The sequence below is a fragment of the Canis aureus genome, chromosome 17 (genome assembly GCF_053574225.1).
Source record: "Canis aureus isolate CA01 chromosome 17, VMU_Caureus_v.1.0, whole genome shotgun sequence".
NCBI classification, from domain to species: Eukaryota; Metazoa; Chordata; class Mammalia; order Carnivora; family Canidae; genus Canis; species Canis aureus.
Window position 1 is genome coordinate 2,208,319 of NC_135627.1, and position 24,261 is coordinate 2,232,579.

A 24,261-nucleotide genomic window follows, 5' to 3' on the forward strand; every position below is an offset into this window, starting at 1 on the left:
GAAGCACCCTGGGTCTCCAGCTCCATTCAGCCCCCTCCACTGAGGGATGACCCGAGCTCACGACACTGCAAAACACACAGCCTGGGGACCCTATAACCCTCAGGAAGCCTGGCCCAGGTATGGCTTTACTGCAGGGGCCAATTCACAGGCTACTTCCTTGTCGTGGTCACATCTCAAAAACAGTCACTGACTGGATCTGTTCCCTAGACATGAGCTTTGATCAGCATAAACTGAATAAAAATCCAGAGAAAGTGCTCTTAGCTCCAAGACAGCCCATGAATCTGCCCATGTGAATCTGCCCATTTGTCCTATGTCCGAAGAAAGGAGAACACCTGCTACCCACCAGAGGCCCTAAGACTTTGATCATGTAAGGCAAAAAAATCATAGCAAAAATTACAACCAAAAATGTAACGTGATAGCTTATTTTTACAATTCAGTAATGCTCATTTTTGCCTTGCCAACCAAAGAGCAAATGTTTTTGCCCCTTTGCCTTCCCACCCCCTCAAGTTCAATAGAAAATTCTTACCTGCTGTTACTTTGTTTAGAGTCACTAAGGAACTGAGGACCTTGTTAAAATTCTGCCCCTGATACAAATCATTTGCATCAAATGTCTGAAAAGAAAAATTAAACAAGTTAGTAGGGTCTTATATGTTGGGTGCAAGATAAACAAAGTTCTCACAGCAACAAGAGGACCGTGGCAGGATTCCCTAAGCAAGTCCTAAAGATGCAGCCCCCCCCAGAAGGAGAAGACCAGGGATGCAGCTTCCTACACAGGGGCGGGGTCCTATCAGTTCCCTCATTCAGGAACATTTTGATCGAGGACACAGAGCGTGAGACCAGCTTCTTACCTGCCAACTCCCCACATGGTCCCAAACACCTCGGCTGGCTGGGCAGAGCCCTCCAGGCTAGGGAGCAGTAGCTGCTGGCCCTCAGGAGGCAGAGCTGGCTTCACAATCCCATCCCAGCCACAGGCCCTTCCACAAGCAAAGCACAGCAAGAGAAACATAGAACTGACAGTAGTAGGAAGGAAAAAGTAGGTTCAGAAGGGGGATACCTCTGCCCTCTAGGCACAGCCCTGAGGCCACACACCCCAACTATCTAGTCTGCATCTCCTCCAACCTCCACCACCTACAGACCTGGCACACGTGGGAGTCTGTCCCGGCACTCTTGCACACAGACACACACAAGCTAGAAGAGCACAAGAGCTTGCCTAGATACATTCCAGCTGGTCTACAGTGTATACGCTACACTATACACACACAGCTCACTCCCAAACACTGCCTGAAGACTACAGATAGCTTCTGATCATCAAGTAATCCCCACACACAAAATATTTTTTTAAAAAAAAGAATGTATTTATTTGCGAGGGAGAGCAAGAGAGAGATCATGGAGGTGGTGGGGAGAGGGAGAAGCAGACTCCACACTGAGCAGGGAGCCCAACATGGAATTCCATCCCAAGACCTCGAGATCATGACCTGAGAGGAAGGCAGAGGTTTCACCAAATGAGCCACCCAGGTGCCCCACAAAAAAATTTTTAATCCTCAAATCACCCACAACTGTGCCAGAAAAATTATGAAAAGATCTTTCAGAGAAGTCAATAACAAAGATGTACTTCGATATCCAAACATAAACCACATAAACAGCCTTCCAAGTTTCTCGCACTAGGGCAGGAATGAACAAACATCACCAATCATCCCAGGAAGGAGTATGGGGGGGAGGCAACTTCCTCTCCAGGCTGCCTTCCATCTCTTCCCACCTCTCCCCACCCCCTTCCTCCATCTCACACATCCTGCCAGGAACCCCCTTCTTCCTGCCTCCTGGCTCCCATCCCTTAACTCTTCCTCACAGGACATCTCCTGGCCACACCTCCCCCACCCATCTTGGTTAGGTGCCCTAATCAGGCTCTCCCAGTGCACTCAAGAAAATGACACCATTATGTTCCAAGTGTGTATGCCACCATAAAGTCTGTAAAACCAGATTCCACGATGCCTAACATCTAGCAAAACAGCCATCACACAGTAAAAACTCCAATGTTGGCTGAATTTATAAATGCACCAATCAATTCACCCATCCACCCTGTGGTGCTCAGTGTCACTAGGAGAGACATTCACATCAAGAGCAACTAAGAGGAGTCATTTCAAATCTAATTGCAGTCTTTCTCAAAAAATCTTCACTAGATGGTCCTCTGCCTTTAATTTCTGAAATGAGTAAAAATCATGAGGTCGGGTTTATTTAAACATGAGCAAGCAAAAAGAAAAACCAAAAACTGAAAAACTTTAAGAAAGGAGGCCATCAAATCATGGAGTGAAGGTAATAGCTGAACACACAGCTCACTGTTCTAAACACTGAAAGAACCTACATGGAGCCCTAGCGCATCAGTGTGGCCACATCTAAGCATTCTGTACGGTTCCTAATGCCATTTCTCTTACAGCAGACATACACAATAAGGCAATTTCATGCCAGATCCTTCCTGTAAAAAAAAAAATTACCCCTCAGAACAGAGCGTCTTTAGAATCAGCTTCTACAACACAAAATTCATTTATTGATATTTAAGAAATTCCAAGTAAAATGAGAGCACTATCTAAGCTGATACATCCACCGTTTTTAACGAGTTTAGTTGTTTTTTAAGAGAATTAAGAGTATTAACCTCAAAAGGCCTCAGCTTCCTTATATATAGAACATGAACATTCCCTCACTTGTGAAATGCAGGACTAGCTAATCTGCATGTCTTTCTATCTCATTTTAGATAGAAAAATTGTGTGGTATTCTACAAGACGAATTCTACTAACCTTCATTGTGGTGAGGCAGCAAGTCCCAAAACCCAGAAAAACAGGATGTTGAATACTGAAGTTTCCTGTTATTCCAGAACTACATATCTTTCTCACTTGGATACCAGGAAGCGTCTGGTTGGCTGAAGCTGCCCACCAATGGGCTTCAATGTGACATCATAACCTAAGTGAATTCACACACGCACTGCATTTTGTAACAGGAAACTACACAATGAGAGGAGACAACCACTTGTCACTGAGGAAAAACATACATTCTCAATTGATGAATGTTTTGACTAAAGCTCTTCTTTAGAAAGAGACAGCAGACTCTTTCCTGAATCAGGAATCTATTCAACAAAAAAACAAAACCAGAAAAATCTTCGAGTATAAAGCAAAGTTTGTACTATGGGAATAAGAGCAAAGTCTGAGAACTTGTATAGAAGGATCTCAGCCAAAGCCACTCCACATGTAGGAGAAGGATCAGGAGACACTGCACACTAAATTGTCCCAGGCACTGGGACCTAAGGATACCTGCCCCACCTCATGGCCTAACCTTGCTGCCTGAAGAGCAGCACAGGGCCACCCTGGCTGGGATCAGGAGCCAGTGTTCCTCAGCGGGCACAGGGAACAGCAGTTCTCAGGGGAGGCTGCATGGGAGGAGCTCCAGGAATTTAGAAAACCAAGATACTCAAGCCAAATCCCAGACCAATTAAATCAGCACCTCTGAAGAAATCCCCCCTCCCACCCAATAGCAAAATGTTAACACTCCCCAAGCAATTCCAAGGGAAGCTGGAAGGCTGCCCCCTGTCGGTTATGTCCTCAGTTGAGGGCAGGTGTAGAAGCCCTCTGCATCTCCGGTTTCTCATCCTTCCAATAGGAAAGAAGAACACGCGCTGGCGATAACAAGGACAGGAAGCAGCAACGTGCAAAGGTCTTGTATGTCAGAGAAGGAATGAGATTTTAAAACTCTGAATCAAAAAATAAATAAAATAAAAAATAAAAAACAAAAAATAAAAACTCTGAATCCTGAACACCAAGCCTGTGGTTTGCCTATAAAACTGACGTATCAATAACTACATTCTACCAAAGAAATTTGTTTTCTAAATCACGGCTACCAAGATAAAGCATCCTCAATGACTGGGGGTGTTCAGGAGCAGAGACCTCATACATAGACCAGTTAGAGAAGGGAGTGCAGGTTTGCACATGGCACCCCCGCACCCTCAGGCACTGCCCTCCCCTACTGTGCACCAGCCAGGTTCCAGCTCCCACTCCCACAGGAAACCACCCTACTCCACCAAGGTGCTTGGGCTCCCATCCAGAATTCCCACCCCTGACGCTCCTGCTTCTGACAGTCTAGCCCTCTTGCTCACATCTTTCCACATTGACAATACAGATACGGTGGCACCCTGAGGCTCCTGGAGGGAAATACACCAGCACAGAAGAGGAAGGGCGGCCCCTCGCCCCCAGCCTGTACTCCCCTCTGCTCACAGCTGGAGCGAGCGGCACCTTCTGCCCATGACTCCACACGGTCACAACAGCTACCCCTATTTGTGAATACTTCTGCAGAACAGTCATTCCCTGTGCTGCGTGCCCAACACTCAACTATTCAAAGCCTTTTCACATAATTCAATACCAGGATGGGAATCCTGATCGACCTCAACCCGAGCCCATTTTTAACAGTAGGAAAAAAGCCAAGCAGCACAGGTGGCAGAGGTGCGGGTGTGGGCAGCCACTGTGACTGGGGCAAATCTGGGAGCTCCCAATCCAAACCAGAAAGAAGGGCAGGGAGGGACGACACGGGAGCGCGGGCCTCTGAGTGCCGCTCCTGTGGAAGGTCTCTGCGAGGCCCAGATACCCAGCTCACCTGACCAGGAAGTGAAACCCTACTAGCCCACCTGCAAGAGCACTCCTGACACAGGACACCACTTACAGGAGGACCATCAACTGGGAGGAAAAGCAAACCAGAGTCAAGAGCCAGCAGCAGAAAAGAACATGTGAGGGAACAAGGAGAAGGCTGGCAGGCTCAGAAGCTGGCTCTCTGAGACACTTCCGTAAAGCCTAAATGAGAAAAGGGGGGGGGGCGGGGGGCGGGGCTTAGGACACCACAAAGGATAAGGCATTCCTCTGTGGCACCAGGTTCCAGGGAAAAGAGGCTCCCAGGTCTGGATAACAGGAAGACAGGCAAAGGAAAGTGCCACAGGCCTGGCAGGAATCCCTTCACACCAGGAGGCGAGAGAAGCGTATACCCAAGCTGCAGCCTGCCCTCGGAAGAGATCGGAGGCTGCCAGCAGCTCTGGTTCACGAGCACCTGCCACAAGAGGTCAGAAAGGGCTTCCAAAAGAAGGTGACTACCATATGTGGTCTCTGATGTGCGACACTCAGCCTTAGGGAGAAGGCACACCATCTGTGTTAGGATGGCACCATCTGGCCTGAGAGGCCACCTGCCCAGCATTCCTCCCTGAACTGCCTGGCAGAGGCCCAGAGAAACCAGCCCCTCAGAGCACCCACCACCCTGACCACTAACCCCCAGAAATATGCTCCATGACATCACCAGAAGGGTTAACACAGACCATCGAAGACCTGAGTATCTGGCCCAGATTCACCTTTCCAGCCTTAACTTAACTTAACCAGCCTTGCTGGTTCTCTAAAAATATTTTGACATACTCTGTATTTACATGGTCACATTAGTTCAGCTCAACTCACACCAGAAATCAGGAAGGTGGCTCACCTGTAAAGGAAGATGGGGTGGGGTCACAAATGTCAACCAAACATCACTGGTGTCCATCTGGCAGGGCAGTGCCAGGAGGGTGACCCCCTGTGGTTACTTTCGAGAGCTTCTAAGTGCATAAACCTCTACCTAGATACAGGATGACTGTTTTAGGAGAAGGAGCCACCGTGGTTTTCAGGAAAACCTTAACCAACAGAATATTGTTGTAAAGTAAGTAGGTTTCAAAAGCACAAGTCAGCACATGCTGACCTGATCTAGAATTGTCACACTCATCACACTAGTTTCCAACCTCTCTAACTCAAGGTCACTGCAGCTGGCTGCGTCGACATGCTCCCCCACTCACTCCCCACCCAATGCCGCGCCTCCCCATGGGCTCTGTCCGGCCAACAAGACATGAACACACAGACACGCAGCAGCTCTGAGCACAACAACGCAGAGCAGCCTAAGCAGAAGCTGGAGGAGCCCTGGGGTGTCTCGACCAACGTTCTGATCTTTTCCTTTCAATGAGAATGGAAGCAACTCCAGTTTGGGCCTTGCATCAGCCCGGATCCTGGAAGAAAGACGAGCCTCCGAGCACACCAATGCCCTATTTGCAGCTAACACATAACCAGGAGGACAAACCTTTGGTGTTCTAAGCCTTGGAGATGTGGGGGTTGCTGATTAATGCCTCTGGCAAGAACTGGTTATGCATTCGTATGCCACATTTTGCCCCCAACAGAACGGATTCTTGAAGGGGAGAGGGTACATCTTCAAACAACAAACAAAAAAGAAATTAAATAAAGCAGGCCACTTAAGAGTTAGGCCATGTTAACACTGAAGGCTCAAAGGCCAGATCCTCTTCTTTGCTGGCTGAGACACAGACTTCTCCATTGTTCAAAATAGAAAAAACTGTTCCCCACAAAGTACTTCTCAATCCAGAACAAACAAGATTTTCCTCCCTTCCTAAACTCTGGACACAGTCATCATGTACCTGCTAGAGGGCGAGGCCTTATAGCAGCCTCCAAGAAGGTATCTACCAGCCAGCCTGCAAGAGCTCATGCTTGCTCATCCACCCTGGATGGACCCAAACCTGTGCCAGGCGCCCTGGGAGCTAGCAAGCAGGCAGGCAAGCAGGCAGGGTCAGGAGAGCCACCAGATTGGCATCACCACCTTTAACCTGTAGGTGTCCGTACTACTTGTCCGTGTCTACACAACCAGCACTCAGACCGAGGCTAGAGCTAGCAGCTCTCTCTCAGGTGGTGTGCGCCAGGAGTTCCAAGTAGCCCCACTGAGGGAACACAACTCTGGTCTCCCAGAGAGGTGGCCTGAATGCATCCCCAGGGCTACATCAGAACAATGGCTATGGAGGGTGGCCACCCGAGAGGAGGGATACAAGCACGCGACAGGAAGGACACCATGGTGCCAGTGACCCAGGAACTGCAGACCCACAAGCCACGCTGTTCAGGAGACCACTGCAGCATGATCCCCTCAAGGGAAGAGGCCTTGGCCCCACCTTTAGAGGGAAGGACAGTGCTCAAGAACCACCAGCGCATCTACCCACCATGGGAGTCATACCCTCATGTGCCATCGCTCTTCTCACATCTAGTGACTGCACTTTTTAACCAGGTGGGTTAGCTCTAAAAGCCATTCTGCTGGTGTCAGGTGCACACACCTGACAAAGAAGGGGGACAAGGTTCCCACTAAGGTCACCAACTAGTAAGACCTGAGAGGCCCCTCCACCCCCACACTGGCAGGCTTGCCTCACTCTGGCTTCTGAACTCAGGACTGGAAATTGGAACTATCTTCCATATAATAAAATAAAAAAGCAAAGTTTATAGCACAAAAATTATTTATACATCATATAAGAGGTCATCAGTCAAATCTTTCAACTGTAAGTGAAATTCAAATTGGCTTTCAACAGCACTGGTTCATGTAATTAACAAGTCTAAAAAGCAAGAGCTGCTGCACAGAAATTGGAAGCTTGGGGCCATCTTTTTAGTCTCCTTTCTTCAATGTGGACTGCAGATTCAGGAACCTTCTTCTTGGTGAGGCACAGCAACCCCAGGCCACAGCCAACAAGCCTGCCATGTGAGCAGCATATGGCTGGCCCTGAGTCCGACACAACCCCACAGCCAAAAAGGCAGAGCAGCAAGGAGAGCCAAGGGCAAACATGCTTGGGCCTCCCCATGCGGGGGGCGGGGGGCCACACAGCAGCAGGGCTGCACAAATGCAGACAAGAGGGATGGATGCACAGATGCAGACAAGAGGAAGACACGGTAGTGGTGGTCTTTAGGTTACCCGGGCCGCTGTCCACACCCTTCCCAGAGGCTCAACAGCCACAGTGACTCAGCGGGATCAAAGACCACCCAGCACCCTCACCTCTGGCCCACGGCGCCAACCAGAAGTAGGACGTGCACACCTGAATGATGCCACTGGCTGAGGACACCCCTGTTAGACTCAAGAAGAAAATACTGGAGAATGTAAAGAATGCTCTCTACGATCTCAGGGCTAATGGACAGAGAGCCCCACAGGTGCAGCTGGCCAAGCACGTTCAACTCCCCTAGCTTTAATATTCCGAACACGAGCCAACTCTCCAGGGAGTTTATAAGAAAGCTATTTTTGATGCAAGAAACTTACTTTTGGCAGAGTTCTGGAGTGTGGTTCACAAAGTTTAAAAATAGTTTTCTCCTATCACATTGTCAGAAGGAATCTGATTTTGTGCGATGAGGAGAGAGAAATCTTTAAGTCATGCTATTTAAGTTTAATGCAAATGGTCCATACTGATGGGGATATGTGAGGGACAGGACCCGGCAGGGATTTCGCCGCCTCGGCTTCTGTAGGCTTTGTCCTTGATTCTGCCTACGCCTACACTCCAGGGATAAAATTAGTTTGACAGTGAATTCTATCAATACATACTGCTGTCACCCAACGTACCCCCAAATTTCCAGTTTAAAATGAGAATTTAAATAAATAAAATAATTAATTAATTAATTAATTTTAAAAATGAGAATTAAAGCAGATTCAGTTTTGTGGATTCCACTGTTAACACCCAAACACGGAAGAGGACAGAAACCACTCATATAAAAAGAAACCCCAGCCACATCTTTTAGGGAGTTTCGGGGTGACAAAAATCCTAAGGAGGGAGGGAAGATAACTAGCACAAAGAAAGCGCCAGTTAGTCCTCACCCTTCATGGAGGGGCAATAGTCACAAGCAGAAACCACCAGAGATGCAGAAGCACCACCAGGGATAGAGGCGGGAGGGACCATCCAGTGAGGCCTGGGTGCTGTGCTGAAGGCTTCACAACAATTTTTACAAAGGACAAATCCAGGCTCCAAAAGACCATGTGACAAATGTCCCAGGAAAACAAAGATGGAAAGCAGATCAGTCACTGCATTTTTCTTCAGCCACGTACACACGTGTGCAAGTCCACAGCAAGCAGAACAGTGGGAAGGGGAAGTGGTCTCCAACATACCCGCAGAGACACAGCACCCACCAGCTTACACCAGGCCCCTAGTCTGTCTGCCACTGCCAAGGAGGCAGACCTGCAAAGAAGAGCCCTCCACCAGCTGCCCTACAGCGGTCTGGGCAGATAAACGACTTGCTAGAGTTTAAAATAAGTTAGGTACTAATATTTAGAGCCAGAAAGGTCATGAGTACATTGCATTAAAAACTTAAAGTTAGGACGCCTGGGTTGCTGAGGTTGAGAATCTGCCTTCAGCTCAGGGCACAATCCCAGAGTCCTGGGATTGAGTCCCGCATTGGGCTCCCCACAGGGAGCCTGCATCTCCCTCTCCCCCTCTCTGTGTCTCTCATGAATAAATAAATAAAATCTTTTAAAAAATAAAAACTTGGAGCGCATAGTTACAAAATTCAACTTTGAAAAAAGGTCTCAGAGATGGTAAAGTGAGAACGCACACTATTCTCATCCCTCTTAAGATCCCACCAAAACGACAGAAAAGGCTTCAAATAATAATAAAGAATCTATCACAGTGCTATAGGCTACATGGCTGAAGGCCAAAAGCAATCTAGAGGAGGCTTCAGGAAATTCTTGAGAATAGGAAGAAAATGGGCTCCTGAAGGCCAGGTGTTCTAACCCACACTGGTAAGCACCATTCCTCCACCATCTCGACAGGAAAGCAGCCTCTTCTTCTGGGAGCTGCTAGAAGGAAAGACCCCAGTAAGGAAAGCCAGCTGCCTACCCTGGGTCCCTAACAAGCGACTAGCTCCAGGTGCTACCAGACGCACAAAAAGAAACACAAGAGGAAAAAAGAAGGCAATTCCACCCAAAACAATACCCTACAAGTTCCAGCACCAACTTCAAGCCCAGACCACCCCAGCTGGAGACAGGTAACTGGAGTACACAGAGGTATCACTCTGCCCTACTCACGGAAGACATCCAGACCACCACCCCCCAACCCCAATTTCACCCAACTGCTCCCAGCTTCAGCCCTACAGTGAAGCCATCCTGGGCCTGTCTGTCCCTCAACTAAAAAATTGTGCATTCAGGTCAGCTACGGGACCTTTATTCACGGATAGGAATAGGAACCCACAGATAAACAGTAATGAGATGAAACACACTGCCCTATTCCTCCAGCAAAGTACAGCTAAAAGCCCTGGCTACTACATACAGAAGAGAGATTAAGGTAACTCAGAGCTGGAAGAATGCAGACTGGCTTTCTTCAAGACCCAAGAAACATGGCAGTGGGTTCTCCAGGTTTTGTGGGGTTTTTGTTTTGTTTTGCTTCAAATGCCCCAGACTGAGTGAAACACACAGATGCACCAAAGAGTACAAAAAACAGCCCAAGAAAAGCTTGCCCTCTCTGGCCGGAGTACCAGGAAAGGGGCAGTGTAGCAGACAGGAAACTTCCAGACACTAACTCTGTGCACTGAGCACCCAGGGAGAACATGGCCAAACCCACCACAAACAGCCATAACAAAGTGCCCTGCTCTGCAAGCTGCTCCCTAGGTCTCATGGAGTCACTCAGGTTCTTCTCTTCCACATAGGTGCAAGCCCTAAGATGATAAACTGGGAAATACAGATTTCCAGTATATTATTTACATTTATAAAAGTACTCAAAGATTTAGATTCATCAGACAATGCAATTAGTGAAAACTGGAATCAGAGCTGGGAGGCAGGGCAAACAGATTAAATCTTTCCCTTCTATGAGGATCCAAAGGAAGCCAGCCACAGTGGAACAGAGGAGGAAGTGGATCAGAATACGACTTTCAGGTGAAAATCCAAAGGGCTTCAAGAAAATCAGCTTTTACAATGACAAAATGACAAAGTACTCTCTAAACTGTTCAGTGCTATGCACACAGAACTTTCACCAGATGAGAAAAGTTTTAAGTGGTCAGAAGACAGATAGTAGTTGGTGTTTGACAGGAAACTTGAACAGAGGTCATCAAAACATCCAGACAGATGTTCAGATGAGGATGTTGTCAAGGAAGTACCATTTGAGTGGCTTGCATGAGCACAACGACAGGACAGGACTACCACGTGCCTGGCAGCACATTCCCTCTCTGGAACAATCTACTATTTACTGGTCCCCATTCCAGACATGTTCAAGAATTTGGGCACCCGTCTAGACTGAGCACCCCTCCCTATTAGTCTCCCAACACTAGAAACTTTCTCAAGTTCAAGGCTATCACATATCCCAAGAAAGGAAGGACCAGAATGCCACAATTCAGCTTCTCTGTCGATTCCTATTCAGGACATCATTAAATATAGGATGTTTCGTTGGTTCAACTCAACCAGGACCAGCTAAGGAGGCTGCAGCCGACTCTACCTATGCAGGTGTCTCCCCACTCACCTTCCTGGGCCTGGTCATCTGAAGGGGTACTCTCTACATCCCAGCCCCATGTCACTGCCCCTCTTGCAGGGCTTACAGCCTCCGCCCTGGATCTTGGTTATTTATACATATCTGTTCTACTTGCTACCCAAGGATCCTGAGGCCTCCAGGGAAAGAGGCACGCTGTGTATCTGTGCAGCCCTCAGGGCAAAACAGAGATCAAGAACATCCTCGTCAACTCTGCACAGACTGATGATCACCTTCCCCATTCTTCACTTGAAATGAAATAAAATCTGTTCTTCAATTTCTTTCGATTTATTCTATCCAAAAAATAGTCAAAGGATCTCCTTCTACCTAAATGGTACATCTCCAGGCACAGGATGTGCCCTCTTCTCTCTTCCAGGGATTGGGTCTAAACTGTAATCCCAACAAGACGCTGAAAGACATCCTGAACACATTAAGTTTCACTTTAGAAGAAGTTAAAGTTTCCAGGTCTTCTCTTAGCAAAGAGATGTCAAAGTTGGGGCAATGTGAAATCCACCATACAGGCTTCCCATCCCCTAAATGGCCTTGCCCTGGACCTTCAAACAACTGTTTGAGGTTTTTTAAACTCCTGACAATGGTCCATAAATTAAAAAAAAGTTTTACATTATAACCAATTTAATAAACTCACCACTGAGAAACAATTAGCAAATGCCAAAAAGGATGGCATTTACTCAAGCATTAAAAAAAGCTGTTCTCTAAGTCTTTCCCAGGTTACAAATCCTTCACTACACTGAATGGCTTCATGTAACTTGAATATCATACCCAAAACGATGGAGGATATGCAGACGCTAAAACTGTACAGGGACACTGGCTAAATCACGCATAAAACTGCACCGACTGCGCAATGCAGACTGCTTGTCTCTAGAGGAGTGTGGTTATGAATCAGACACTGCATCACACAGCTGCCTGAAAGGCCCCTCGCCCTTCCATGTGCAGAGCACTGACCAGCCGCACCACCACCATTCCTTGGTTTCAGCAGTTACTCTAAACTTAGCAGTACTGGCCTCTTCCTAGATCTGGATTTAAATACCAGTTCTGCCACTTAGTCAACACAAGCCATGGTGCACCTCTCTGACCCTCTCTCTAGGTCGGTGTCCCCTCCAGTCCCAGGGCTAATTGCACCTGCCTCTCAGCACTGCCCTATGGCTGTCCTGGCACTTGGGAGCCACTCAGCAGTCAACCATCCCCATGAAGTTGCTGGTATTCAGTTTTAAAAACTTTCTACTTCTGCATTTCTATCATCTCTCCTCATACACACCATAGTCTTATCTGTATTTTTTCCTTCCTCTTCAATTAACTTTCCTACTCACTCCTGAAGTCCACATGGATAAAATGCAGCTTGTGATGGCAGGCGGAGTCAGAGACTGACTTCTGCTGGATGGAAAATCTTCAAACAGGTAATACAGAGCTCAGAAGTGAATGGCTAAGTTCACAGATACTGTATTACCTTCAGAATTCTGCAAAGCAGAGCTAATTTCCCACAGACCAAAACACAACTTTCTAACTTGGATGCCGATCACTACCTTCAAATGTTGCTGACCCGACCTGATGTCCCAAAGGCAGTGCAGGCCAGAAGGCCCCAGGACCACCTGGCTGCCACCGCAGTAGCAATTACTTCAAAAGGACCATCATGAGATGCTAAGAGCATCATGTGAAAGGCTTTGGAGCACCACCCCACAGGTTACATGCTAGGTACACAGGCAAAGGGCACATTTACAATGCAGAGGTCCAGCAGATGCCACCTTAGCCACATGATGGAGCTTAGCACAGGCGGTATGAAAGGTGAGCACTAAGGACATCCCCATAGGACCCGTGGAAATACTATCAGCACCTGTGTAGGCTTCTTACTGAAAAGGATTATCCTGAATCAGATGCCACCCAGACCACAGGACACTACAGGAGAGCCACCCTGGCCTCCTCAAAAACGCCAAAGTGCTAACAAATGATAAAGGTGGAAGAACTGTTCTGGAAACTAAAGGAGAATGTTTGCATTTTAAAGATGTACATGCTAGGTATTCAGAGGCAAGGATCTTGAGGCCTACTCCATAGTTTAAATGACCAGCAAAATAAAAGTACCTAAATACTCAGAGGAAAGGGTAAAGTGTTTCTATAGTAAACTAAGTGAAGGGCACAAGACGCTGGCACTAACCTTTCACGCAGTCAGCTTACGTGTTTCCAAGTAAAAGGCAGGAGGCAGGTTAGGAAGTTCATTGGCGCACACCCATTCTACCCTCAGGACCTTTTAAGTAGAAAAGCATTCCTTCATCATCCACACAAGGACTCAACAAGAACAATCCCAAAGGCCCCATGTCAGTTCGGGGCCTCCACAGCTGCCTCACCGCCTCTCCACACCCTCTGTGCCCTGGGTGGGCCCAGCCCCACAAGGAGGAGGCCAGACAAAGCACGCTTCCGTCCCTGCCCATCCTAGCTGGGCAGGGTCCTCGGCTCTCCTGCAAGCGTGGGGAAAACCAACAATTCCCTCTCCTGACCTCACCAAACCCAAATCCAAGGGACCCAACTGGATTAGCTTTAAAAGCCAAACTAAGGTATGCCTGGATGGCTCAGTGGTTGAGCGTCTGCCTTTTACTCAGGTCATGCCCACGGTCCCGGGATTGAGTCCCACATCAGGCTCCCCTGCAGGGAGCCTGTTTCTTCCTCTGCCTAGGTCTCTGCCTCTCTCTGGCTCTCATGAATAAATAAAATCTTTAAGAAACAAAAAACAAACCTAAGTCTAACTCTCCAGGAGGGACCCTGGAATCCGTATTTTAAAAGCTCCACACTGCCACCCAAGCAGACACTACCTGTTCTAACCTGCACATCCTCCCTGAGGGGAAGGAGACATGTGCCCCAGCCTCGAGGTCGGAAACGCTGATGCCACAGCAAGTCCTGTCCTGCTACGTCAAGGATAGACCAGTTAGTTTCTCTAGAGAACAAGAAAACACCCAGCACACACTCACAAAATAGGTTGGAAATACATATTCTGGCTAGAAAACTATTAAAAAAAAAACACACACATACTAAGGGCATATTTCCTATCTAAACATGGTCTGAGAGGCCATGGGGTTTGTTCTGTCATCACCCACTGGGAACTGGTCCTCTCGCTGGTTCCCAGGACCTAAGGACTGTGGGGCACTACCACAGGGCAACTACCCGTCATGAAAAGGGAGTATCCCCTTCCCAGAAACGCCAACTGGGATTCTGTTTTTAAAAACCAAAGGAGAGAAGTGAAGGGTCAGACATTCAGAGCAGCCCCAAACAAGGCAGTGAAGAGGAAGAAGAGGTACCACAGTAAGTGACCAGCACCTTCTTGACCACAGAAACCCCTCAGGATTCTTCAGACCATACATGCTTGAGCTCCAGATTCATGCTGCTCCCACTCACCAGTCCTGATAGTTTTCACAAGGCCTTAGTGAAAAATAAGAAACTCTCAAACCATTTCCCCCCCAGTTGGCCAACAATAGCCATCCTGCCAATTGCAAAGTAAAAAATACCCATGTATTTTTTAGTATCATTCAGGAAAATCCATGTTTCCTACACAGTTTTCCCCAGTGGCCTGGGCCAGTCAAGATACATCTGAGGCTAGGGAGAGCCCTTCTGTGCGACACTGAGGACAAGTGTGCAGCCAGCCAAACTAGCTTGGCTTGTCTGGACAAGCCCCCACCTCCTCCCCCCTCAACACACACACGTACACACATGTACACAGCAACAGCCCCTAGGCAGCCAACTGCAAGCACACTGCAGGCCTGCCCTCCTCCTCTGAGAGTACCACACACAAGCAGAAGACACATCCAACCTGTCTCATCTCCATTAGATGCCTCGACCTGACCGGTTTCCAAAACAGCCAGACCTAGAACCAGTTTGCCAAAAGCAAAGAATCTGGACCTCTTCTAGATTAGGAAACAAAACAGTTACTTGGTTACACACATGCCCACCCTTCCCTAGATCCTCCTAGGGTCTCCACAATGGGGGTGGGAGGGAGGGCAGAACGACAGGACTTCCCCTCTCTGCAAAGGGAGGTGGAGGACACTGCACAGAGCTGTAGTGCTGCTCTGCTGCCGTCTGCAGGACACACAGTTCCTCACAACAGAGCTACAGACACTTGCCAAATTTGGCTGTGGGACCAGGCTCCGGGTCCTCCAAAGTGGTAAGAAAGACAGAGAGCTTCCTGGGACAGCAGAACCGCCAGACCCCCAGGCAGCTGCCCCAAGAAGAGGCAGGACCAGCACCCACTAACCAGTGTTGCACAGCTGGCTGCCTGTCCCCTCAGGCTGACGCCCTCATCAGAAGGGAGAAGACTCCTTGTCCAGCTGCAAGGAGTCCAATGACACAAGGCTCTGAAGGGCTGACCAGACAGAACGGCGTGAACAGGGCAGTGAGGAGACCTACACAGGCTCTATGGATGCTCCAAGCCCTCCCACTGCCAGTGTGGCCAGGGCTCCACACTGTGTGCTTTACCGATTCCATCAGCATCTACTCGGTGCCCCTGAACCGAGACACAGCAGAAACTCAAACGAAGACACGACCTGCCCTCACACTAACACCCGCAGACACAGTATGCACAGAGCCACAGAGAGAAGCGGCAGGGACAAGGGGGTGTGCAGAGCCCATGCAGGTGAACGGCTCCATGAGGGGCTGCCAGCACACCCAGGACAGGCATCAGGAAGGGCCCTCGAGGAGGACGCCCTGCCTGATCCTGGCCCAGTGACCAGGGCTGTGTTCCTGAACCCCTCTAGCTCTGGTCTCAGCTCATTAAGTCATTATAACATTGAAACACCACACATGAAGCCGCTAGCACAACAGAGGCACAGAACACACGCCACTATTTTCTGATGAGCCAATTAGTAAATACTACCCAGGGACACCTCAAGTGGTTCAACATACCTGCAATGTAAAGTCCAAGGGCAGGGGCAGGAGACTTCCTATTCACCATGGAAAAGCTCCAGGACACAGCCCTCTGAGTAACTGGGGCCTGTCCAGGGCAGCTGTTCAGCAGGATGGTGGCATGATCAGTGCCCGAGGACAGGCTGGCAGGACAAGGGGTACAGGCCACCCGGGCCATCCCACAGCAGGCAGCACAACAGGAGAACAACGAGTCAAGAACAAATTAAAGGCTATGTTCATGTCTCACCTGAATAAAAAGTAGCCAGATGCAACCTGACAACATGCCCTTGGCCACAGCTTGGCTGGGGCATTCTGAGAAGGACATGCCTGACTGGGGAAGAAGCCAACCATGTATAACCCAGCTACTTCGACTCGTCAGAAAACAAGTGACATCACTGGGAGTATCAACAGTAAGTCCCTCAACTCTCCCGCCATGCCCGGAACAGCTTTCCTGTCTCAGAGGCCGAACACCTTCCTGCCATCTCTACCCTACTTCACGTCCCCCCAGAGCCAGTGCTGTCCCTGTCATGCTCACGTCAGCATTAAGACACCCTAGAATTGTGAAAGGACCTGTTATCGCAGACACCCTGCTTCAATTAACCCTTAGCACAGCTGGGGGGAGGGTACTAGTCGCCTCTCCCCTCTGTTTCACATGGCTTGGTTAAAGATGGAAAGGAGGCTGGGGCCACCCATCTATCGGTGCAGAGCCAGACTATACCCCAGTCACCAGATACTCTAGCCTTGTTCTCAATACTACCTGAAGCAGAATTCCAACAGGTCCTCCAAATCCACCCCAAAGCCCGGGGCTTGGAATGTGACAGGACATCCTCGTGGGCGTGCTGTTACAAGTCACAGCAAATGGATTCTTACAGATGTAGCTCAGGATATTAATCAGTTGACCCTGAGTGAATTCAAAGGGAGACTCGCTGGGTGGGCCCTATCTAATTATGAGCCCTTTCCAAACACCCTCCTGCTGCTAGGAACAGAAGAGGAGTCAGAGGTGTGCAGCAGGACTGGACACAGGTGCACCCCTGCTGGCAGGAAGATGAAGGGCCCATGGCTAGGAACAGAGTGGCGCCAGGAGCAAAGAGGGACTCCTAGCCAACAGCACCAGGAAAAAAGGACCCTCAGTCCTGACAACTACCTTGGGAGCTTGGAAACAAAGGTTAGCCCCAAGATTCCCTCCAAGCCCAGCCAGCCACCACCCTCTCTTTGAGACCCTGAACACACAGCCCAGTCAAGCTCCCCAGACTGCTGGCCTCACTGCCCAAGGCTAAGCTGCTACATCTGTACTCAATTGTTACGCTGCAAGAGAAAACCAATGCGCTACACTGGCTGTCTCATAACTAAAATGCAAAGAGAGCAATCAATTTTACTGAACTATATAGTCACAGAAACCCAAAATACTCTAAGATCTACATACTCAAGTTATTTCTCCCTTTGACAGAAACAGCAATTTGTCACTTCAGCTCATAGATCTGGTAGAACACCAAACACTATAATGAGTACAAATTAGTTTTATTAATCTTGGAAAAAATACATAGCTTGTTTTTAAAAAGCTTATATAAGCAGCTTTTGCTGTTTGGAAAAGTACTTCCAGGATCAAGCTTAGGAAAGTGAGCAGTGAGTTCTCCCACCCTAGGACAGGGCCGGCCACAGCAGTGTTCCCCGGGTGCACAATACAGTGTGGGAGATAGGTTTCCAGATGATGCAGGGTAACAAACGTGACAGATCAGAACCCCTCTTCAAACTCAAATGAAGGCACCAAATGAAAGGTAACAAGGGATCTACTGCCACACCATGACCCTGCAGCTTCTACTCAACAAAGCAGGTTCTCCTTTTAAAAGCCCTGTGTCTGAAGTGGCCTGGTCACATCTCTAGAAAACCTCCGGCCTCCCCTTCTTAGAAAAGCACCTTTCATGAGGAAGCTCCAAGAGGGAGCTCTGACAAAAACCTAACAGCTATGAACAGATCAAACAACTAGAATTTTAAAAATAAGTGCCTTTTGGGAGCAAGAAGCTAACATTATCAACAGAATCAAATGTAAAAATAGTGCAGTATCCCACCTCTGCCTCTGTAACCACACAGAACAATCCCAAGACCTAGGAGTCACATTTTCCAAACCCTAAACTACTTTACAGAAGAAAACAAGTCCCAAAGACCTGAGTGTCTTTCATTGCTGGCGACCCTTCCCACACTTTCTGGTGGCCCACCATCACACACACACAACTTTCTGGCACCCATGTTGAGGCCTGGCCCACAAGGAGAGAACATCCCCCCTCAAAGTACCACCGAGCCATCCCAAAGTCATTGGTTCTGCACACGGACCCCTCTCCAGCAGCTCAGCTCGCCGTGGCACAGACCATGCTCCCCACATGCCACCCTAAGACAGCACATCCAAATGGCCCAGCAGACCACGGCGACAGGAACTACAAAAGATGGAGCCATTAGACCATGAATCTCAACAAGAGTTAAACTTAATCACCACCCGCCACTCTTCCTTAGACTCCTGTATTCAACAGTTTAAGTAAGAGCCTACTACATGCCAGCACTGGGGACAGAAGTAAAAGGCGACCCAGTACACAGGTACTGCCCTCCATGCTCACAGTATCCACACACAAGCACACACTGACACAGCACTGCCCACTGCCACGGAGAAGGGGACACCTAACCCAGCCTCCTCACAGGGCCTCCTGAAATCAGTCTGAGAAAGAAGGTGCTTCGCACAGTGGAAGTGAAAGTTGACAGTCCGGCTCAGGCCCTGGGCCACGTCCTGAGTCAGACCTCACTGACCCCCACCGACAAACATCCAACATCTCTACTGCAGTACGTCTGACGCTAAGCACCCCACAGGACATCAGCAGACTCCCTGTCTCCAAGGCAACAGCTTCTCCTGCTCGGACTCGGCTTTCACACCCCCACATAGTCCATGTGGAAGTCATCCCTACCTTTTGCATGAAACGAGAATACACATTTCCTGCCACGGATGCGGTCCCCACTACAGGTCAAGGGCCATCACCTCTTCTGGTTTTCTTGCTCTTGTCCTGGACTCCCTGTAGTCTACACCCCAAGTAGCAGCCAAGGTGATCCTGAGACTCTTGCAGCCCCACATCCCTGAGGACAGGCCAGGGTCCTCAGAGGGCTGGAAGGACCCCTACAGCCTCCGAACCAACACTGCCCTGGTCTCCTGTCCTGCTCCCCCTCACTTCCAGGGAGTCTGGATTTCAGTCTAAGACGCACAGCATAATCAGAGTCAAGGCGGAAAAAACAGAAGGGAAACGTGGGTCTGAAGGAAGCCTGCCTGACATGAGAGACTCCTAACTCTAGGAAACGAACAAGAAGTAGTGGAAGGGGAGGTGGGCAGGGGGATGGGGTGACTGGGTTACGGGCACTGAGGGAGACACTTGACGGGATGAGCACTAGGTGTTATATGTTGGCAAATCGAACCCCAATTAAAAAAAATATACAAAAAAAAAAAAAAAAAATGAAGGAAGCCCGCCTGCAGGAGGAGGGGGCCACTATGGTAATTGGGGCAAGGGATGCTAGTGGCCAGCGCAGGCAGCAGGCATGAGAGAGGAGGCCAAGGGGAACACCAGTAAGAGCAGATGAGGAGAGAAGGCAGGAGTGGCTCACCTACGGAGACTCTCAGGGAGCCCACCATGCCCTCCTCGGTCCCAGGCCCTCCCCTGCCCCCACCAGCCAGGCAAACCTGAGAAACACACAGACAACTCCCTCCTGGCACAGTCTCCCAGGAACACATGCATGTCCCACATGCATCTCTGGGTCTCCACCTGCTTAAAAACGGGAGACTAGGCTACAGTGACCTCTTCATGTCCCCTCCTGCTCCAACACCTCACAAGTGCAAAGCCTCCCTCACTGTCCTGCTGCTGAAGACTCTGCTTTCAGCCTCCATGCAGGCTACAGGAGTAGCTCAACAGCCTATAGCCAATGAAGGCCAGATCCCATCAGCCCACCCCAGGGAAGCTGATGGGCGCATGCACCTACAGCCAGGGGCAGCAGAGCGTGAGTGGTGTGCTCACAGGAGGTAGAGCAGAACTGCCTTCTCGTGGGAGCCAAAAGCCATGTCATTCCACCGCACACAGGAAGGAATGCCAGCACTCCTTGGCATTCAGGCAGACTTGTTGGATGCAGTTCTACAACCCAGAGGAGCCTGACCAGCCAGCCACACTGATACCACGTTCGATGGGTGTCCCAGGAAGCCCAGGAGGCAGGCCTTAGCAACTGTCTTCCGTGACCAGGGTGGAAGAAGGGAGAGACTCTTGGGCTAAGTCCAGCCCTGAAGTGGTGGCCAGGTGAGGCCACAGAAGAGGACAGTGAAAACGACACTGCAGACCTGGCAGGAGCCTCAGGAGCACCTGGCCCACTGCCCTGTATCTAGCAGAGTCCCCTTTCATGGAGGCACTGAAAGTTTACATACAAATCCAAGACTCTTCCTCCCTCCTCACCTTGGAGGTTCTCCAAGGGGAAGCGCAAGTCAGCTCCCACACCCTCATCCACCCCAATACTAGAGGACTGCTTGCTCCACAGGATCCTTCAGAAACAAAACCCTGGATCTGTGTTAGGTCCTGCCATTACCACGGACAGGCAGAGGGTTGGCAGTACCCTGGACACCAGGACAGTTCTCAGGGCACCAGAGAGGACGCAATCCTAACTCTGTAACAGAAGCAGTACCTCACGACAGTCGGCTTCACGGTGTGATGGACAGTGTGATGGACAATGGCCGAGGTCCAGAATTAAGTCTCGCGTCTCCATCTCCTCACTGCGGTAAGGGACACAGCCTACTGGGCTCACCCAAGCCTGCCGGGCCCATGGCAGAAACTTTAGTTGGCCTCAGGCCAACAGGACACAGGGCAGGAATTCCCAGCCTGTGAGACACCATCACCTCTCCTTCTTTACACTTGGCTCCAGCTCATTACTCCCGTCTCTCTTTGGGGAGGGGCACACCGACAGTCACTGTTCAGCAGGCCTCTGGCGAGCTGGGACAGTGGAAGCCATACCACGGGGGCAGACCAACCATCCAATCTGTAATGGTCCAGCACAAACAAAATGCAGACCTCCTGGTTCAAGATTCTTCAGAATCTCAGAGGATATGAGCAGAACATTAAACCAAGTACAGAGCTATGTGACTACCTGGGGGGGGGGGGGGGGGGGCACGCCCACAAGGCCAGCCCTGCCACCAGCTAAACTCAGAACTTACCTATGGCCCTTCCCAGGAATCAGTCCAATAGCACTACTTTGCCATCATCAAACAACTCAGCTTCCTGCACTCCAGGCGGCAGCATACATGGAAGAACTCGCTGGGTGGAACCCCCAGACCAGAGTACAAATCCTGCATGCTCACCTACTGAGCTGGGCCCCAAGACCCACAGGCCACCCCAGGTCTAGCTCAAGTGCAGGATATTTGTGAGTAAACAAAATTGTACATACAAAATGTATGGGCATGTTTGTATTCATCAAGTATCAGTCTACTGAATTTTAAAGATGGTAGCCTCTTAACAGATCCAGACTTAGGCCATCCAAACACAAGAGTGCGCCCCCTACATTGTCTGTTGGATAGCACTACCTAACCAGCGAGCTATCCCACAAAGCTGAAGTGCAGTTACCTACTCTGGAAAAATCAGCCTGGATACACAGGTAACTAATTGCTCACACTACACAACAATTTGGCAAGATGCAAAAATTTAAGACAGGGTCAATTTTGACACTTTTTTGCCAGGAGAAGTTAAATATAACTATATTACCTGAAGAGAATTTGACTTTCTTTCAAATACCTACAAGATGTTCAGAGAATACTCATCTCCCAAATTTAACTCAACTTCCTTAAATAAAATGCAAGTTCTGACAAAGATATGGCAAATAAACCTCAAGAATTTTATCAATAAAAGTCAAATACTATGTCATTCATGACCCACCACTTCCAGCTTACGGCTATGTCAACAGTGAAGAGGACTGGCTAAAGAAAAAAAAAATGCCATGTGGCCTCAAATATACCTTTACACAAAATAGTAGTAAGCAGTTGAACTATTCAACTGTCTAAATCTAAGACAAAAGTAACACTTGCCAGGGGCATTCCATACCTAGGAAAAAGACTATAAATATACTTTGGACTTTGTTTCAATTAATTCTTAAGCCTTTGTCAACAAGTTTTAAGTTTCCAAGCAAGCAGATTTTAATTTTGATTTTTAAATATTCTTTTGGACAAAATTTCAATCAAAATTTTGACTTAAAAATCTCAAAGAGCACCAAGCATTACACATAGTAAGAAAATAGAAGAATCGGTCCTTCACTGCATGAGGAGGAGGGTTTTTGGAAACACGTAAGGCAACGTTTCCCAAAACCTTCCCACTAGCTAACTATATCAGCCCAGCTGATGCCGATGCTGGAGCACCCACCTGAACTCCTTTTCATTCTCTGGACTTCAGACAAAGTGCCTCCCTCACACACAAGGAGATGCTCTTACAGCCAGATCGCCAGCCTGCACAGAGCTGCCCCTCTAGCCTGGAGGAAGCAGAGTGGGAAAAGGCTGGAGCAAACTCAGCCACTTTCTGAGGTCTGCCACTCCTGTTTCCTCTCCCAGCGGCCACCCTCTGTTCTCTAACCCCAACACGCAGTGCAGGACCTCAGGAGTGCCCCACACCTGCTTTACCACCTGCACAATGGGGAAAACAGGGGACCCCAATGAAATGGGGACACCATGGAGGACACAGGAGGAAAAAGGCCCAAATGTTTATCCCAAGAGGTTTTTTTTTTTTATCCTCTAGAGGTAAAATACACAACAGGTGGTTCACGTGATAAGCGCGCTGAGAATAAATGGATGCACTGGGCCAGGCTTCTTCCCTGACAGACCAGGGCTGCAGTAAGTCAAGAATGAGGAGCAAAACATGTAACATGTGGAAGTCCTTTAAAAGGTTACCAATAAAGACATAACTAAGAACTGAAACCAGAGATCAAATGGAAACTGGAAAACTAAGCAAGAGAGCACTCAGTCCCCATTAGCAAGATACTCTCTCCCTCCTATGTTGCACAACAATTCTGTCCTCGCTACATATACTAGGCAAACTAGGGTTTCTCAACACAACACTCTCAAAAGTAACTGGAGAGAACCACGCTTGCACCTCCTTCTGTCAGTATGTTTAAGAGAAGTATCAACTTTACCTAGATAGTTCTAAACAGTCATTTCTCAGGAGATCTTACTTTACCTTTAGGAACATGGGAGAAAAATCTGAATTCTTATCAAATTCTATACTATTCAAGGAAATGAAAGATTCAAGTAAGATAAAAACGAGTTGCAAAGAGAAAAAATAAAAAGGTCACCCGAGCCAGCTGTGTGGTTTTTCCTACAAGTAAGGTTTTCCCCAAGTTTAAAATCATTTTTCCAACTTAAAACCTAAGTTGCTTCTCAAAATTTAATAAATGCAAACTGTACAAAGTTCCTTTAAAATTAAAACTCTCTCCATAATCAGAACAACCCACTGGAGAAAATACCCGGTTTTCTACACTGAATTAAAAGGACTGATAATAGTAATCATTACGCTCAATTCCTCTTTTAAGAAATCTTAGCATAGTTTAAAATGGTGGTAAAATACACGTGCCAAAAATAGTCCATTACAAACACATTTCACCCTGAACTCTGGGGGGGAAAAAAGCACCTTGACATGTACTGAACAAAAGCCAACCTGGAATTCAAGCTATCAGTTTTAAGGACTGGTTTTGTCATTTCAAACAATTTCTCTGTCTTTCAGAATGTTGTAAAAATGAAAGCTGTCAAGCCTAAAACACTTCAAGTGCAAGGTCCTTCCCTGCCCTCTCTACATATTTTTCTTTAAAGTCTTGGTCCACATGCAAAGGCCAGGTTTCTGAATAGGCCAGTCCCTTCACATCACTGATTAGAACAAATCTGAAAGCTCAAGTTGGGTTCACACCATACCAGACTGCTTTCTCAGAGTAACTTCCTAAGGGGGGAAAAATGAGATGACAACAATGAGGGTTTTAATGTGCTGTCTTCTCATTTTAATTATCTCAGGTAACTATGAGGGTTGTTTTGTTTT

At 48.4% G+C, this 24,261-nt stretch overlaps 1 protein-coding gene across 5 annotated transcripts in view; it reads right to left on the minus strand.

Moving 5' to 3' along the window:
• ARHGEF7 (Rho guanine nucleotide exchange factor 7) overlaps nt 1–24,261 on the minus strand; it is a 126,702-nt gene that overhangs the window by 71,122 nt on the left and 31,319 nt on the right. For 4 of the 5 annotated variants that reach the window (XM_077854933.1, XM_077854934.1, XM_077854937.1 and 1 more), the window contains exon 3: nt 527–611. In XM_077854933.1, coding sequence (XP_077711059.1) covers nt 527–611 — 85 coding nt within the window. Of the gene's footprint in view, nt 1–526; nt 612–2,789; nt 2,913–24,261 lie in introns of those variants that run through there. The other variant, XM_077854935.1, reaches the window with a different exon arrangement.